At 49.1% G+C, this 16,167-nt stretch overlaps 11 protein-coding genes across 11 annotated transcripts; 3 read left to right on the top strand and 8 right to left on the bottom strand.

Moving 5' to 3' along the window:
* Positions 1-783: 783 nt before the first annotated feature.
* Positions 784-1,863, bottom strand: TbgDal_X8790 (hypothetical protein, unlikely; the record flags this gene model as incomplete). The annotated part of the gene is made up of 1 exon (XM_011779751.1): positions 784-1,863. One exon carries the CDS (start codon positions 1,861-1,863, stop codon positions 784-786), a length of 1,080 nt encoding a protein of 359 aa, XP_011778053.1.
* A 1,444-nt stretch (positions 1,864-3,307) lies between these two features.
* Positions 3,308-3,646, top strand: TbgDal_X8780 (T. brucei spp.-specific protein; the record flags this gene model as incomplete). The annotated part of the gene is made up of 1 exon (XM_011779750.1): positions 3,308-3,646. The coding sequence occupies one exon, from the start codon at positions 3,308-3,310 to the stop codon at positions 3,644-3,646; it is 339 nt and encodes a 112-aa protein (XP_011778052.1).
* Positions 3,647-4,303: 657 nt separating this feature from the next.
* TbgDal_X8770 (hypothetical protein, unlikely) lies at positions 4,304-4,639 on the bottom strand (the record flags this gene model as incomplete). The annotated part of the gene is made up of 1 exon (XM_011779749.1): positions 4,304-4,639. One exon carries the CDS (start codon positions 4,637-4,639, stop codon positions 4,304-4,306), a length of 336 nt encoding a protein of 111 aa, XP_011778051.1.
* A 152-nt stretch (positions 4,640-4,791) lies between these two features.
* Positions 4,792-5,244, bottom strand: TbgDal_X8760 (T. brucei spp.-specific protein; the record flags this gene model as incomplete). The annotated part of the gene is made up of 1 exon (XM_011779748.1): positions 4,792-5,244. The coding sequence occupies one exon, from the start codon at positions 5,242-5,244 to the stop codon at positions 4,792-4,794; it is 453 nt and encodes a 150-aa protein (XP_011778050.1).
* A 138-nt stretch (positions 5,245-5,382) lies between these two features.
* On the top strand, positions 5,383-6,528 carry TbgDal_X8750 (procyclin-associated gene 1 (PAG1) polypeptide,putative; the record flags this gene model as incomplete). The annotated part of the gene is made up of 1 exon (XM_011779747.1): positions 5,383-6,528. The coding sequence occupies one exon, from the start codon at positions 5,383-5,385 to the stop codon at positions 6,526-6,528; it is 1,146 nt and encodes a 381-aa protein (XP_011778049.1).
* Positions 6,529-7,608: 1,080 nt separating this feature from the next.
* On the bottom strand, positions 7,609-9,195 carry TbgDal_X8740 (membrane-bound acid phosphatase 2, putative; the record flags this gene model as incomplete). The annotated part of the gene is made up of 1 exon (XM_011779746.1): positions 7,609-9,195. One exon carries the CDS (start codon positions 9,193-9,195, stop codon positions 7,609-7,611), a length of 1,587 nt encoding a protein of 528 aa, XP_011778048.1.
* A 183-nt stretch (positions 9,196-9,378) lies between these two features.
* On the bottom strand, positions 9,379-9,705 carry TbgDal_X8730 (hypothetical protein, unlikely; the record flags this gene model as incomplete). Its single annotated transcript, XM_011779745.1, has 1 exon — positions 9,379-9,705. One exon carries the CDS (start codon positions 9,703-9,705, stop codon positions 9,379-9,381), a length of 327 nt encoding a protein of 108 aa, XP_011778047.1.
* A 6-nt stretch (positions 9,706-9,711) lies between these two features.
* TbgDal_X8720 (hypothetical protein, conserved) lies at positions 9,712-11,952 on the bottom strand (the record flags this gene model as incomplete). The annotated part of the gene is made up of 1 exon (XM_011779744.1): positions 9,712-11,952. One exon carries the CDS (start codon positions 11,950-11,952, stop codon positions 9,712-9,714), a length of 2,241 nt encoding a protein of 746 aa, XP_011778046.1.
* Positions 11,953-12,081: 129 nt separating this feature from the next.
* Positions 12,082-12,411, top strand: TbgDal_X8710 (hypothetical protein, unlikely; the record flags this gene model as incomplete). The annotated part of the gene is made up of 1 exon (XM_011779743.1): positions 12,082-12,411. The coding sequence occupies one exon, from the start codon at positions 12,082-12,084 to the stop codon at positions 12,409-12,411; it is 330 nt and encodes a 109-aa protein (XP_011778045.1).
* Positions 12,412-12,570: 159 nt separating this feature from the next.
* TbgDal_X8700 (hypothetical protein, conserved) lies at positions 12,571-13,548 on the bottom strand (the record flags this gene model as incomplete). Its single annotated transcript, XM_011779742.1, has 1 exon — positions 12,571-13,548. The coding sequence occupies one exon, from the start codon at positions 13,546-13,548 to the stop codon at positions 12,571-12,573; it is 978 nt and encodes a 325-aa protein (XP_011778044.1).
* A 1,622-nt stretch (positions 13,549-15,170) lies between these two features.
* Positions 15,171-15,947, bottom strand: TbgDal_X8690 (myo-inositol-1-phosphate synthase, putative; the record flags this gene model as incomplete). Its single annotated transcript, XM_011779741.1, has 1 exon — positions 15,171-15,947. The coding sequence occupies one exon, from the start codon at positions 15,945-15,947 to the stop codon at positions 15,171-15,173; it is 777 nt and encodes a 258-aa protein (XP_011778043.1).
* Between the last annotated feature and the right edge of the window lie 220 nt (positions 15,948-16,167).

The following is a 16,167-nucleotide window of genomic DNA, read 5'->3' as shown; positions in this document are numbered from 1 at the left end:
CCATCCTACATGAATATCAATATGACCAACGATGGCCCAGTGACGCTTGTGCTGGACAGCCGAAATAAGTGACACTCGTCAAGCGTCAGTACCGCGTGGTGCTTCCACAATCCTCCTGTCGCCTGCTCAGCAGATAAATATACCTCATATTCTCAGACTGATTGAAGAGCTGGCCGGATGGGGGTTGATAAAAAGACTTTGCCTGCTAGGCTTCTCTTTGGGGATCGTTTCTTCCGGTGTTGGGGTTCGACGTGAGCCACATCGATTGGAATTCTCAGACATTTTTTGTGGTCCGCGGTCAATTCTCCATTCAACTTGTTTTGTGTACGGCACCTTTGTTGCAAGTGTGGCAGTGCGGAGAAGCTTCAGTGGCCTCAACGGTGGGGGAAGAAAAGGATAAGGTATGTGCCTTAAAAGGGTGAGTTTGTTTGAAAGATTTCACCACCATGCTGTCGCTCGATGTTCTGACTCTTTTTTCCATCCTGCGCCTCTTGAAGCCCAAATTCACTTTGCGTCCTCTCCAATGTTCTAAATCTCTCCTTTCCCCTACCTCCTCATCCCAAGGAGCTTTCGCGACAAGTTAACGCTATTCTTAAACAGGGCAATGTCCGCCAAATACTACATTCCTTTGTTTATGACCGTCTTATTCGCCAGCACCGCGTGTGTGCCTGGCATGGCTAACGAGGCAGGTCCAATCTTTGAAGAATCAAATGCTGAGGTAGCCACACCCCCTGCTGATGCCGTACATGATGATTTCTTCTTCGACTACAAGAACGCTACGGGTTACGCCGATGATTGCAACATCACAGGTGACTGCAATGAAACTGATGATTGCGACATCACAGGTGACTGCAATGAAACTGATGATTGTAACATCACAGGTGACTGCAATGAAACTGATGATTGTAACATCACAGGTGACTGCAATGAAACTGATGATTGTAACATCACAGGTGACTGCAATGAAACTGATGATTGCAACATCACAGGTGACTGCAATGAAACCGATGATTGCAACATCACAGGTGACTGCAATGAAACTGATGATTGTAACATCACAGGTGACTGCAATGAAACCGATGATTGTAACATCACAGGTGACTGCAATGAAACTGATGATTGCAACATCACAGGTGACTGCAATGAAACTGATGATTGTAACATCACAGGTGACTGCAATGAAACTGATGATTGCAACATCACAGGTGACTGCAATGAAACCGATGATTGTAACATCACAGGTGACTGCAATGAAACTGATGATTGCGACATCACAGGTGACTGCAATGAAACTGATGATTGCGACATCACAGGTGACTGCAATGAAACTGATGATTGCAACATCACAGGTGACTGCAATGAAACTGATGATTGTAACATCACAGGTGACTGCAATGAAACCGATGATTGCAACATCACAGGTGACTGCAATGAAACCGATGATTGCAACATCACAGGTGACTGCAATGAAACTGATGATTGCAACATCACAGGTGACTGCAATGAAACTGATGATTGTAACATCACAGGTGACTGCAATGAAACTGATGATTGTAACATCACAGGTGACTGCAATGAAACTGATGATTGTAACATCACAGGTGACTGCAATGATACGGAGGTAAGCGATGCAGCGGACGGGACTGACGGAATGTTCTTGAAATCTTCGTCTTCGTTAAAGCTTGTTGCACTCTGTGATGGATGCCCTACTGAGGATTCCCCCAAGTCCTCGAATGCAAAGGGGAAAGGATCGAGCGTCAGTGCGGGATTGCTGCTTTTGGTTGGTTCCACGTTTTTGGTACTGGCGGTGGGGCTGTCGGCAGTTTTATTTTTGGGAAGGGAACGCCAGAACGCGGTTGTCATATGCGACAACGAGGTTATGATGGAGGAGGTGCCCCGATGCTTATCTGATGCATCTTTTGCCGTCCCCGTAACTCAATCCTCAGATGAAGCGAGACCGTAAAGCTATAGTTTTTTGTTTTAACCGGATGAAAGGGGACCGGTAAGGGGGAAATTTTTTTTTTTTCGAAGATTTATTATGTTGTGATCGATCGGGAGGGAGTTTATTTACCTATTTTTTTTTTCGTAGTCTTTGAGCCCAGTTTTTTCTTTTCATCAGGTAAACATGTACTCATTGAGATTTAACAGTTCTGCATGTACAGAACAGGGAGTGAACACATGTGACGTGCCGCTGGTTCCCACAAACGGTACGGGGGACGAAGTTGTGTGAGCGTTGCTCCGCTTCGTACTCGAGTTGGGATTATTGCATTTCTGTTTAGATGTGTTGTAGGTATTAGCAGTACATTTATGTACGAGTGCGCACGTATGAATAACAATAATTATATCTATATATATACATACATTTTTTCTTTTACAAACATATGATTCTTCGTGAGCAATTTCAACTGTTGCGGGAATAATTTCACGTTTGGCCGAGTGTTTGTTGGAAAATAGGAGAACGCTCCACTGCCGTCGTCATTCCAGAAGCCCTTATTCTTTATCCTTTTTTCTAAATATTTTTATACCATAGTTTGTTTGTGTCGTCGTGTTTTCTCTGAAGCGTACCGTATTTAGACTGATGAAGTAGTTTTCGCAAGCGGCATTGACCCTGCTGAGGGGCCTAAAACACGATAGATGTAACATGTAATTAAGGAGGGAAAGTTTTCAATTTGGGGGCCAGTGAGCGGGTTAGTGGGGGGAACATCGGGAAATAGAAACTTAACCCCTGTAATCTGCTTGGCGCTTTACGGGTAAACACAAACGAGTGATAACCGAAGACTTCAGCGTCGCCCATGCGTGCTGGTGCTGCAACCGTCGCCTCTGCTTCACACGTCGCACTTTTCGTGCAACCGCTTGTATGGTGGTTCAGTTGGAGTCTTCGTCGTGGGAAAAATCCCCCCACTCCGCGCCTAATTTTTCTTGTTTGGCCCTTTTAATATATGTTGGAAAGTGAAGGTATAGTGTGTAGACCAATGCGTTGGTACGGCATTGCTCACACCGACAGTTTTGGTGGGATCAATACAACGGAATGGCTTGCAAAATCATCGCGGGTGATCATTATTCAACTTTGATAACCCTCCTGAGCTACTAATTCCAACTGTTACGACGGTATCCACTTCACATTCTGCATGCAATGCCCTTGGGAGTTGGAGCGGGGGAAGGTGTAGAGAAAATTCCTCGGACTCAAACTTAAGGGAGTTGCGCTGCTTTTTTAGGTTGTGGCCATGCTTGCGTTCTATGTATTTGGTGGCGGTGTGTCGCTCGGCCATCTATTTTTGGTGTGCAGCATCCGTATCTGCATGCAGGTATGTTCCCCATTCCACCAACCACATTCGTGCACCAATTTCCGTTATTTCCTGCAACCTGTTGTTCGGATAGTACCGGATTCTTTAAGGGCCTAGCACTTCCGGTATCGCCTCTCACTATTGCTTCCACCCCAACTGCTTTAACAACCCGGAGAGATTTTGTTGTTCTCCGGCAGCCTTGGCGCCAGTTGGTGGTCGCTCTCTCGCTTTCCTTTCGAACACCCGGAATGTTGCTTTCCTGTTTGTTTGATCAACCAACCTGGGGTGGTGTTGCGTTCCTCCGTGCGTGGCGTGTGCGGTGTTGCTGTTTTCAGGACTGCACAGTCAGTTTGCGCGTTTAGGGAAGGGATTCAGGCATATCCAGGTTACTCCGTCGTCCTTGGTATCTTTTTTACCCCCACTTGCCCCTTGGCACATAGTGGAATGTTCAGAGGTCGGATTGAACTACGCGGAGTCGTGCGCCGTGGTTGTGGCAACTGCGCTTCCCCTCGGATGCCGTGGGCGCTGCGGTAGCGGACATCACCGAACCGCCGACGCCCCTTTCTTTTTTCCATCGATATATTTTCAACGCTTGCTTGGCTGCCCCACTTCGAAATCGCAACACAGTATTTTAGGAGTGATGGAAACATTTGGTGACGGTATCCCGCCACTCTTAGTGATGGGTGATATTTGAAGTGGATGGGCGTGCCGCACTGGGCATTGCTGTGGGACGCGCCTTGGATGGTGCTGCCGAGGGCCACTGCAGGTTGCTATCGGCGTTTCATCATGTTTTGACACCAGGATTGGCATTATAATGACCATCTCCCGCTTTTCATTGTGTGACAGTGCTTTCGGCGAAGTGGTCACAAAGCCCAGCAAGCGCAGCCTCCCTTTCCCACAGACTTTCTGCAAATCCTCTTAGTGTATATTTCCCAAGGGCGCGGCTCCTGTACAAAATTCATTTACCGTTAACTTTAACCCCCCCCTCCCTCCCTAAGGCCAAGGCCAAGGGCTTCGGCTTACGATTCCCCGTTCCCGGTGGTTCCATCATTGGATCTTTCGGCATGTTTTCGGGCTTCGCGCTGCTCATCCCTGAAAGGCAATTCCCCTGATGCCTCCCTGCTAACGGTTGTTTGTCGGGTACTGCGATCAAGTTTAAGAGAGCTTGGAGTAAGCACTGTGTCAAATTCTAACCTGCTGATTCGGCCGCTTTTGGTTTCGAGGTTCCGCACCACCCACCGCCATATGGCATTGTTTCTGTGCGCCCTTTTCGGCTTGGCAATCTTTATCTCCCGTAACCCACGCGCCTTGCAAGGCTCGTCCCCAGAGATGTGGCGGCAGCCCGTTTCCACCATGGGTTTTCCATCGCCACAGCCACGCTATTCGGCTCCCGAAGGGATTCATCCATAACGTCCCACCTCTTAGGAGGCGATAAGATCCCCTCCGAAGCCCGCGGGTGCGTATTTGTGGGCAAATTTCCCAACAATTTCCCCCTTACGCGGGCGATCTAAGCTCGTAATGGCACAAGTAAATTCTGTTGACGCACACTCCGATCCATACGTTGGAGGCGGCCCGCTGCTGGTTGACCGTTGTCTGTTTCAAGATCCATAAGGGTGCGTTGCATCCCCCGTGCACTGCTACACCCGAGTGGAATAATTTCTGTTCTGATAATCTTATTTCGGCTTCTGACGTTGGGAAGTCCCATTTCCCCATCAAAGTGCCATTTCACGCCGCATTCAACTGCGCGATGTGGGCGAGTGAGCGGACTCAACACCTCACCGCACCAATTCACACCCGTGCCGATTATCACTAGTCTTTGTGTCGAGCATGCCGTGCCCAGCTTTGGTAAGGCGGAACCAGGTTTTCTTGCGAGGGTTGTGCACCAAGTTTGAAAGTGGAATAACAATCTCATTGCATCTCCCCTCCCCCACCAATATTGCCGCGGTAGTTGCACCGCCATATGAAAAGACAAGCCAGCCGGTTCTCGAAAGAGGGCATGTCAAATTACTGATTTTTTTTCTTCACAGGCCCACTAACAACTTATTCACTTCCCCTTCCCCCGCCCCTTCTGCCAAGAGGAAAGTTCATCAACGCGTGGATGCGCCAGTCGTTGTATTTTTCTCTTTGTCATTTTGCTTTTGCGGACAGTGGCGCACTGAGTTTGAGTGGAGCTGCGGAGGCGCTCTGTAATGCGTCGAAGAGGCTGAAATCGGTGTATGCCTTCGTCCAAGCGAAAACCAAGTATGCAACCGAGAAGGTGAGGGAGTTTGAGGATATGGTGGAGTTGGTGAGGTTAAAGATTGTGAGGGTTAGGGGAAATGAAGGGGGAAATGGCAATTGGACCTCGTGCACGGGGATCGCGAAGTTTTTGAAACGTGTGGGGAGTAAAGTGAATAGGGTGAAGAGGAGAGAATTGAAGAGGTTGAGATATCTTGGATACTCAGCGGTAGGGGCAGCAGGGATAGCGGCGGGGAGGTTGGATGAAATGATAAATGTGTGGCGGCGCGCGTATTCCAGTGGGAAAGGGGATTTTTGCGTAGGAAATAGCGAGCGCCACGCGACGCGGAATCAGTTGTTGAATTGCTATTTAAGTGACTCGGAGAAGGATGAATTTATTTCTTTGGGGGATATGCACCGCATGGAAAGGGTGGAGGAAATGAACATGACACGGGAGAGTATGAACGAACTGCTTAGGCTCACTGGTGGCGGTGGAAACCCCTTGGAACGCTACGTCCACAGCGCAAACTGCCACCTAACAAACACCCGTCCGGGGGGCGGCTACCTCTCCGAAAACAGCACGTCCAGAAGAATACTCTGGGGAGATGGAATTATTTCCCTTAAACGAAGTGGAAGAGGATTCGTTGGGGGGACAGGAAAAACCCGTGCAGAGGTTCTAATACACGATGTAACTTGGGAGGAAGACCCCGTTAACAACGTCCCCGTTCTTAGAAACGCCTACCGAGAGCTTCGCAAATTTGTGAACTTGTATGCTTACATCGAAGAGCTGGCGCACGAAACCGGCGCACACTGGAACTGGGAATACGCGCAAGCTATTGTGAACACGGGCACGCACGGAAATAAAAGCACAGTAGTGGTAGATGAGGATAGTGGGAAGTCATTCGTCGTGCTCGGGAACAGAGAAACGGTGCAAGAGGAGAAGCTGTTGGAGGAGATGGCGATATGTGGTGTTGGCAGGGCTGACTCTCTCAGGAGGACCCTCGCGTTGTTATTTTTATTGTTTTAAAATCGTATTTCTTAGTTTGTGTGGTTTAAGGGAAAACTTGGTGGGTTGCGGGTGCCAGACATCTTTTGTTTTCTTCAGCAAATGCGAAGAACAGTGGCATTTTTAGTAGTGGCGTTAGTAAGTGGTTGTTGTCATCATGCGGACGCCGGGGCAGCTTTGAAATTGTCCGCAATAAAAGCGTTATGTAATACCTCAAAAAAACTAAAGGCTGTGCGCGGTTTCGTCGAGCAGAAACTCATGGAGGCTGACAGAAAACTCGAGGAAGTCCAACTGCTCCGTGGAGTTGCGAGGCTACATGCATGAGCGCCGGCTGCCCCGCCGATTGTACCGAGACGCGAATGTTAGGAGAAACACGACACGACCGTCTTGTGGCCAATGCGACGGCGGTGAGTTGGAGTTTCCTTTCCGGTTATTTCGGTCGTAACTTCCATGAAGCCGCACAAAAGAGATACAGCGCATCGGCACCCCTCCGCTGCAGTGCTGGCGTCCGCCAACAAAAAAAATGACCGGCCAGCACCGTGGGGGGAGGGGCCCGAGCAACACATATCAAACATACGCCCAAACATTGGCGAAGTCTCATCACTTCGCTGAACACATATCCCTTCCACTTTATGCACAGTGAGAAAACGCAAACAGAGGGTTTTATGTGCTTAGTGCGAGCAATTTGCCCTTCAGGAGAGCACTTTCTTTCAGGCCTGAGGGTGTAGAGGAAGGGTCACCCTTCTCCCAGGGCCTCACGTGATTACCGCACAAGGTCAAAAAAATTCATGCAAACAAACTTATTTACAACAGGCCAGTCCCAGAGGAAGATGATGGGGATTTGTTATATCACTGGTTGTTGGTCCGATTTTTACACTGCATCCACCGGAGGAACTAAGCGTCCACGGTATTCGGCAGTTACGTTCTTTGCATGAGGAGCTTGAGGTCGAACGGAGCCGGACTAAACGGAGGAAAGCAGCGGACAAACCACATGCATCAGAACAGTCAGATACCAGTATTATACTGCGGCCTCCCTGGTCTACAAATGCCCCGTCATCCCCAAACGAAAACACATACACACAAACACAAAACAACAATGCACTAGCCCTTCGCCCTCGTTCTGCGGGTTCGTGCCCGCAATTTTTTACCGATGCACACGAATACGGAAAAAATAGGGATGAGAAGTGCCAAGAGCACAAAGATGAAGATGGTGAAAAGATTCCTGCCAAGTGTGTCAGTGCTGATGCTCAGGTCACGACTCTCCATACATTTCCTGGAACTGCACACACACTCTAAGGTAACACTGTTCAACGTGTAACCTTCTTCGCAGGACCACGCTGGACACACACGCCGAAAGACTTTGCACTGCTTATTAGGTGGTTTTCCAACATTTCCCGGGCAGTGGAAAAGCTCGCGGTACCTCCGGTTGAGATAACAAAGTCCCGCGGGATCATGCGGTTTGGTGGATTTCACGAACCGCCGGAAGTCGTGGTAAGGGCACTTGTTGTCCTCAACTGTGTAAACAGTGTGGTTTTCGTTCATGCATTTCATCTGAAACTCTCCCCAACTAAATGCATAGCCTTCCTCGGGTTTCTGACCTGGCGCACCGCGCCTTATCCGAATAATATACCCTTTAACTTCGTGGTCGTACAGCAGTTCAAAAGCATACAGCTGACCGTAAGGTGGCGTGATTCCAGTGGTTGTGCTGTCCCCGAGTGTGGCAGCCAGTGGTGCTATCGTTGTGTCATGTGCGCTGTAGTGATAGAGTTTGTATGACGTTAGTCCATTCATATGATTCTCCGCATTTTTCAAAATTTCCTGAGCAAGGTGCTGCCCCAAACTCCCCATCTTTGCGTGCGTACGATCAGAGGCGTTGTAAACAAACCGGTGAGAATCCTCAAAGAACTTGATATCGCGCAACCGGCCGAGATTTTCCCTCAAAAGTGGGTGTTTATCGATGCGACCGTCGGACTGCATGGCGACACCAATGTCGAACAGCGTCGCCGCGCAATGGCACCGGTTTTGTGGATCAGCGCAGAACCCTTCACTGAACACCTCCCGCGAAACGGATAACAACGTGTTGGTGTCGATAAGCGTGTCCAGCTTTGGGTTACACACATTTCTCCACCAATGCTCATCTAAATGACTGAAGGCGTATGCTTGAGGTATCACGTCGTAACGCAGTAGCCAATCGGTACTCACATCTGCAGTGTGTATAGCTGGAAAGAATTCCGATGCATTGGGGAACATTCCGCGCAGAAGACACCCAGCGCTCTGCAGCGTACGCGGGACATCTGTGGAACGCGAGTAGGTCACACAGGAGTTGTAACTCTCCTCCGGGAAGAAAGGCTCAGATGCGTTACTGTTGTAGTGATTCCTAAGAAATTCACCTGCATTGATTAGCATCATCTTCCCGGCAGCGTTCAGATACCCACACGGCACCTCACCGCATATTTGACTTTGATTGTGTTTTACCTTGGGAGACCGCGCTCCGTGACGGTGGACAAGCTGCACAAGGTGTAGGGTCTGTACTGCCTGGGCACCGAGGCACGAAAGCAGCGATATCAACAAGCACAGAGAACCGCCATGGAGGCAGGCGTAAGGCATCGCCTCGGCACCTGTTTTGTCCTTTATCGTTTCCTGGAAGTAGTGTTCCGAAGGTATTAGTGGAGGGTAGAAAACAGACATGGGAACACTAAAGAGGGTAAACGTAGAACTCACAAAACAAGGCAAGAAACTCGTCTGACATTTAAATTGTTACACGTTGGGCGCTGACCGATGTGAGGCTGCTGCACGGAGAAGACAGAGCCAAAAAGTGGAGAAATGCGGCAGTTGGCCACGAAACATCATGTATACAACAAACAACGTCAGTCAAAAAGGGGAGTGGACAAAGTGCCTTACAGGAGCCCACCCGGGTAGCATAGATGGCGCAGAGGCGTAACGGCCCTTTAGGAGCCTCAGCTGCGCAGCACGCCCCTCCGCTTCCCCACCGCTGCTGGTTTCACGCAAACTGTAACCTAGTGCATGTCGGACCGACGCTACGCACACAAAACCCGTGTCAACTCCGATGGGACGGCGAGCTAAACGAACAACAAACGTTAATTCCCCGTGGGACTGGAGAAAGTCTGAAGGGTGGGCCGCGACGTTGTGTGTGTGTGTGTGTGTGTGTGTGTGTGTGTGTGTGCACGTGTCGGCCATCCACAATTAGCGCAGCAACTTCCTCACATCCTCAGAACCCGTGGCACAAACAGCTTGAACAAAAGCCTCTTCCCTCCCATCAAAATGTGTGTAAACTAATGCAGACAGGGTTGTTCGTGCATTCCGTATCTCTTCATCCGGACTTACACCTGCGACGTTTTCCTCACTGTCGGAATCATCCCAATTATTGCAACCACCAGATGGTGCATCCCCCGTCCTGGACGTGGCGGCGGTGGTTTCGCCGACCGATTTTGCACCCTGCGTTACCAACACACCGCGCCACTCGGATGCCACACTGTCCAAGCGTGTGACAACGGCGGAGACGACAGCGGCAAGTGTTTTATGCTGTGGCATAGCCCCACACTCCGCCATCATTAAGGAACGCACCGCATTAAGGACTGATGGTTCCGTGCCTTTGTAGGCGTACAGTTTTCGGTATACCACGTTGTGGAGGTCGCCCAAGACATCTTCCACCCCCTCCATATTATTCATAGGCACCGGCTGCGTCTCTGGCAGCAACTCCTCGCTTGGGAAGCGCTGCTTCAGCCAGTGGAAACCGAGCGGTACTTCCTCCCCTTCATCTTTCATTGTGGGCGCGTAGAAAGCCGAATGATATGCAAATGAGAGGCGCTTTCGTCCTACTAACTGCTCCTTTGGGGCGATAGCAACCTTTATTGCATCCAGTATCAAGCACTGCTGATGTGTATACGCTCCAGCTAGCCAATTTAACCATAACGGCAACAGCTGCCTCGCTGACACTTCCTCCTGCCTGATTAAAAGTGTGAAATCTGATGCGTATTGGACAACATTCCCGAAACGTGAAAATGCCTTCCGCCACGCCGCCTCATCAATGGCAAACTTCAAAAGTCTTTTGCCGGCGGGTTCCTTTAAGCATTCGGGAAAGTAAGTGCAGACAAGTATGACAGACAGCGGGTCGTCGACATGCCCCCGGGTTGCTGCTACGCCTTCAGTGTCGATGTTGCCGCTCACATCTCCTTCCCCAACAAGGCTCGGAATCAGGTATTGCATCACGGCCTTTTGCACTGCTGTTGCCTCCCCAGCGGGCCGCACATACCGTCGAATTACCAAAAACCAGACTAAATCAGACAGGAAAGGGAAAGCGAAGTTCGTGCGCTCCTGAAATCGTGCGGCTTCTTTACCCAACAACTCCCCCAGGAATGCGAGGGATTCCGTAAATCGAACCACAAACTGCGTGAGCAGAGGCAAAACCTGCTTCGCCATACGAGCCACCTCGAACTGCTTTGCCTCAATCAGGACCAGAACTGCGTAAAGTGACTTAACGATGGTTCCGCGTGCCATTTGCTTTAGCGCCCTTGCCTTCTCCGGGAAGCACAGGTAATACGTTAATTGTTCCTGCAGTGCCATGAGAAGTGTCTCTACCACGCACCACCACTCATCACTATCTGAGGGGGCGTGTGCCTTCTCAACCATTGTGGTAAGAGCCATGTCAAAGTTTTCTACGGAGCGTAGCGCCCATACTCGAGCTACCTGTTGGCGAAGACTAGCAGCAGGATAAGCAGACAACTGCTGGAGAATTGGATGCAGGTCTGCCATCAAACGGGTAGTATACAACCCTGCATGCAGCGCCAGGAGCTTTGCCAAACAGCCGAGATGTCCAGCAGTAGTGAGAGGATCCGAAACACCGGTTTTGTCAAAGATACATGTCTTTCTGAGTGCTACCACGTTGTAATCTACTGTGAAGGAAGCGAGGTTTTCGCTACGCTGTGTGACAAGAAGTGCCACCTCAACCGCAGCGTCACTTACCGGTAACTGAGGATCGGACACCGACGGTAGAACCAATAGAAGCAGCATATTTGCTAACAAACCTTCCTCTAACGAGATGGGCTCCGCGAAGCTAAGGACATCGAGCAACAGAAGGAGCAATCCCTCTTTTTCATACCAATTTCTAACTCGTGGCCACCTGTCCCGCACGAGATTTAACAGCTGCTTGATATAGCGCTTTTTTTGCACGCCTGTTTGCGTGGAGGCGATGCGTAGAAGACATTGTCTCCCTAACTTTCGGATGCGAGACCAGGGATCCTGCACCGCCTTTAACATCATGGAAACCCAGTGATCCGATGGCGACTTTCCCGTGCCTTTAAATGGAGTGTCGGCAAGCATGTTGTACACCTTCAGGCGCTCGTCAGGGTTGTCCTTAAGGTCGCCGACTAACATTTTCCGCACAGCGGTTACTGTGTTCCGCGACTTCTGCAAGTCGGAAGCCATGTGTAATCGCTTGATTTATGTTCCTTGTGTTACCTTAGGAACACGGCGCACGTGCGTACGTGGGGCGGTGCGGGGGTGGAAGGAAGGCAAAACACGAAGAAATGAAATTAAAGATAGAGTTATGTAAACATGGGCAAAATGTGCTTTACCCGTGCCAGTGTGACCCTAACAGGATTTGCCGGAAGTGTCATGGTGATGAAGTTAATAATAGCAGTGAGGTTGTGCTCATCAGGCGAAGTAGGAGGGACGGCACACAAAAAAGAAAATGTACAAGGTAAGAGAGGGAGAGAGAGAGCGGGAGAGCGAGAGAAGAGTCATGCATACCCACATAATGCCAAACACCTCTCTTTCTTTCTCCTTCCCCCCTTTTCTTTTTCTGTACACGAGAGAGGGCTCTCTTGCGTTCCCTTCATTCGCCTGGGGAGGTGGAAAGGCATCCACACCCCTGCGGACATATAGTACAGATTCCATTGGAATAGGGACCTGCTCAAGCCAATTGTAGGAACACACAATTTTCATATAAAATCTCTACATACGTCAACCATATCCTTTTGTCTCAGTGCCAATCAGTGTAAGTCAGATGACAGTTGTTACACGAACAAACTGCTGGCAGAAGTTCTAGTAGTCATATACGATTCGATGACAAAAGTGATCTCGAGGAAGCCAAATGTACTCCTTGCCATCACCCGGTGCCATACGATATCCCATTCCACGCAACCCTGGCAAGAGAATCGGTTTCTTGCATTCAACACTGCTTTCCCTCTGTTTCCCAGCCACGGAGCTCGATTCCGACGATCGATTCGATGGCCCTCGCAACTCTTGCAGTAGTCTCAACTCCTCGGCAACGTCCTTTGCAACTCCTGTCTTCGCACGGAAAGAATCGCGCGGACTATAACTCTTCCACAGCATGCATTTTGGTTTGCTGCACGCGGCCACAACCTCGTCGTACTTAATGATGCGCCGTGGATCATCCAGTGCATACGTTGAGTACGCGAAGGATGGAGGCATATCCTGGAGGTTTGTCTTGTGAGAGAGAGTCCTGTATTCGTTGGGCTGTGCTGTCGGAATGTAATCACGGCGGTACGTAGTTGGTCGACAATTAAGCACACTCTGCGGGATAGAGAGATAAGGATACTTCCTGGCTTCTCGGATATCATCCTTCTCTGTCTCAGTCCAGTTCTTCATGTAGTCTGGTATAACCCGCTGCCGTGTGTGAAATCCCGGCACGTCCTTGTTGCAATAATCGAGTCGGTAGGTTGTTTTGCGATCCAGTTCCGTACACTCCACGCCACCGAGTGGCGTACCCTTCGTTGTGTCCTTGAGTGCCTCCTCTTTCGCCATTTTGCTGAGGAGCGCGGTCAACTGATTTGTTGTCATCAGCTCCACTGGAGGTTTCTCCATGTACGGTTTGTTCTGCGCAACGGGCTTTGGCGGGGTTTCAGATGAATCTGCTGCTGCCAGTGCATTACTGTTGAGAACACTGGGGTATGCGGTGAGGTGAAGATCCGCCAGGCGCCGCTCCCCGGCGGGCCGCGTCACGTTCTGTTTTTCACGCACATCACGCGGATAGCGAGCGTAATCGGTCCTTAAAGGCATCCCGCGGTTCCTAGCGAAAATAAAAGTGTAAGTTTATATACAACTCAACCTTGATGTATCCCTTTCCCTTTCCCTCGCACTCCTTTTCCTTTCTTTCTTGTCTTTGCACTCAAACACACACACACACACACGAAATGGTGCAAAGGAACAATAGCAGAGGCAACTGAGTCTGTTTTGTCGTCCCTGTTACTACTGGCGTGCCCACCCTCTCCACCACTTCCTTCACTTCACGCCTTTTGTGGATTCTATATTGTGTTAATTTACTTTTTCCGAGGTTAACAGAGAGGGTATCCAAACGAAATAAAATACCAAAGTAGAATGCAAACGGGAAAGGGGAGTGGAAAAGCAATTTAAAGTGAGCAGGCAAGCAAACAAACACCCGGAAAAAAAAAAGGCATATGTTTGAGGGCGACAAGAGGGAAAGAACAGAGCTGTGGGCGCGTCAGACGCCTGACCGTCTGCTGATGCACGCGAAAGTAATGTTTTTTTTTCCCCACCGCTACAGTCGAGTGGGACAATGACACCTTTTCTTTCTTTCTTTCTTTTTTTTTTTTTTTACAACCCCACAACGACGTGAGTTAACGGAGAGTTGTACGAAAAAAGTATTCAAAACAAAACACCCAACAAACAAACGGACCCTGCTAGACCATACCAAGTTCCTCCAAAAGGGGGGAAAAAAGCGTTGTGTTTTTGTCCTCACGGCCCGTTGCGGAGGAAACAAGCGATAATTAAGAAGACGGGAGGGCAACGCTCCTCATAGAAAAGGGTAATTATTAGGGTATAAACTCACTGAATCCTTCCCATGGAGTTTCGGGCGACAGGTGCTATTATTCAAACGTAACTAATTTTCCCAAGGGAAACTTTGCCTTTGATGAGCGCATTCGCTGGCTGCTGAAACACGCGACCTCCATCGGTTGTAACTGAGGGTTTGTGAGCGGGCTCAAATTTCGTTCCTTCCATTTTGCGAAAACAACAACAACAACAACACAAAAAGAACAAACGCTAAACCAGCTTCACATGCTTTCTCCATTTCCTCTTAGCACGTATGGAGGAAGTCATAATGGAGACGAGCCCGAATATGAAGGAATGTATTGATTTTTGTCAACACAAAATAAGGTAGAAAAAACTCAATGTTTTTTTTCTTTTTGATAGGGACGTAACGCTCCTTCCCTATCTTTTTTTTTTAAACCTTTTCACACGCACACGAATAGATAAATGAAAAGAAAACATCAGGGAATGAAGAGAACCCTCACAAATCCGATTGATAAATGGAGCCATGTGGATAATAACACACGTGGTTCCCCCGATCCCGTTCCCGATCTCTTCGCCCCTCCCTCCACGCACATGCCTCCTCTATTTTACCACCATCTTTGGAGTAATATACACACGTGTTGCATTTGTCATTACAAACCGCGGCTGTGCGTTTGAATTGCCTTTATTATCATACAGGCGCGGAATCGCAACCCTACCGCTATTAAGTCAAAATATGCGGAACGAAGTAGACGGTTACATTCAGCTACCTTCTGTGTGTACACACATGCACATGCGCACGCTTAAACAAACTGCACATGCCCACTTTGTTCAGTCAAAGTCGCTTTTCTTTTTTTTTTTCCTTTGCACTATCAACTTCCCACGCCGCGAAGGAAAGGCAGTCGACATTCCAGTTGCATATTGTTATCCGGTGGAAGTCCAACGAGTGCACGCAATACATTCTTAATGGCTTGCCCCTGTCGGTTTAGTCCATTCACCACAGGTGTTCCCTCCGGAACACGTGGAGCCTTCAGCAAGTAAGATAAAAGTGAAAGCACCGTTTCCATATGCGTATATGACGTCATTTTTTCCTTCTTGTCACAACAATCTTCCCCATCGCATTGCGTCACGGTGACACGGTGCATCAACTCAGTTAGCACAACCAAATCAATGATAAGTGGTGCAGCCAGCAACGAGTCCTGGCATGTGTTATGGAGCACCACTGTTTGTTCACCTCCCATAAATATTGAGAAGTAGTACTCATCCAATGCACGTTTGCTGTCACCCACATACGGGAGGTACTTAATAACAATGCAGTGATCAGGGCCTCGGCTTCCTGGTGGGTAAAGAATACTGTTTGACGATACCATATCGTCCAGCACACCGCCTTTCGTAACCTCCTTCGAACGAAACTGCTTTGGGGCTGCCAAGTTATATCCGTCATTATTGCCAAGATGGTTGTAGCTGGCTATGCACTCGGGTTTAATACCGGCATCCATGAAGAACTCCACCAGGCCACTTTTCACCTTTGTTTGACCACTTTTAAAGTCATCCCCAACAACAAACACACCATGCCTACGGGCAAGCTCTATAAGGCCAGCACATAAGGTATTTTGTGGAGCTCCGTTGACATAACTGCAGCCTTCCATAATAGCTGCTGTTGCATACAGTACGGAAGGGGCAATTTCATTTTCATTTCGCCGTATGGCATCGATCAAATGATCAGCAGTGTCATGAACCCCGGTGATATGCCCTGAGAAGCGTTCGGTGTTCGCTGTCCAAAGTACGATAACTTCTTCAAGAGAATTCTTTTCCCTGAAGTTGCGGATATCCGCCCGCAGCTGCTCCCCCGGACTCCACTTATTCTTT

This window comes from Trypanosoma brucei, chromosome 10, assembly GCF_000210295.1.
Source record: "Trypanosoma brucei gambiense DAL972 chromosome 10, complete sequence".
Lineage (NCBI taxonomy): Eukaryota > Euglenozoa > Kinetoplastea > Trypanosomatida > Trypanosomatidae > Trypanosoma > Trypanosoma brucei.
Note: the sequence above shows the minus strand (reverse complement) of the source record. Positions and strands in the feature narration are given on the sequence as shown.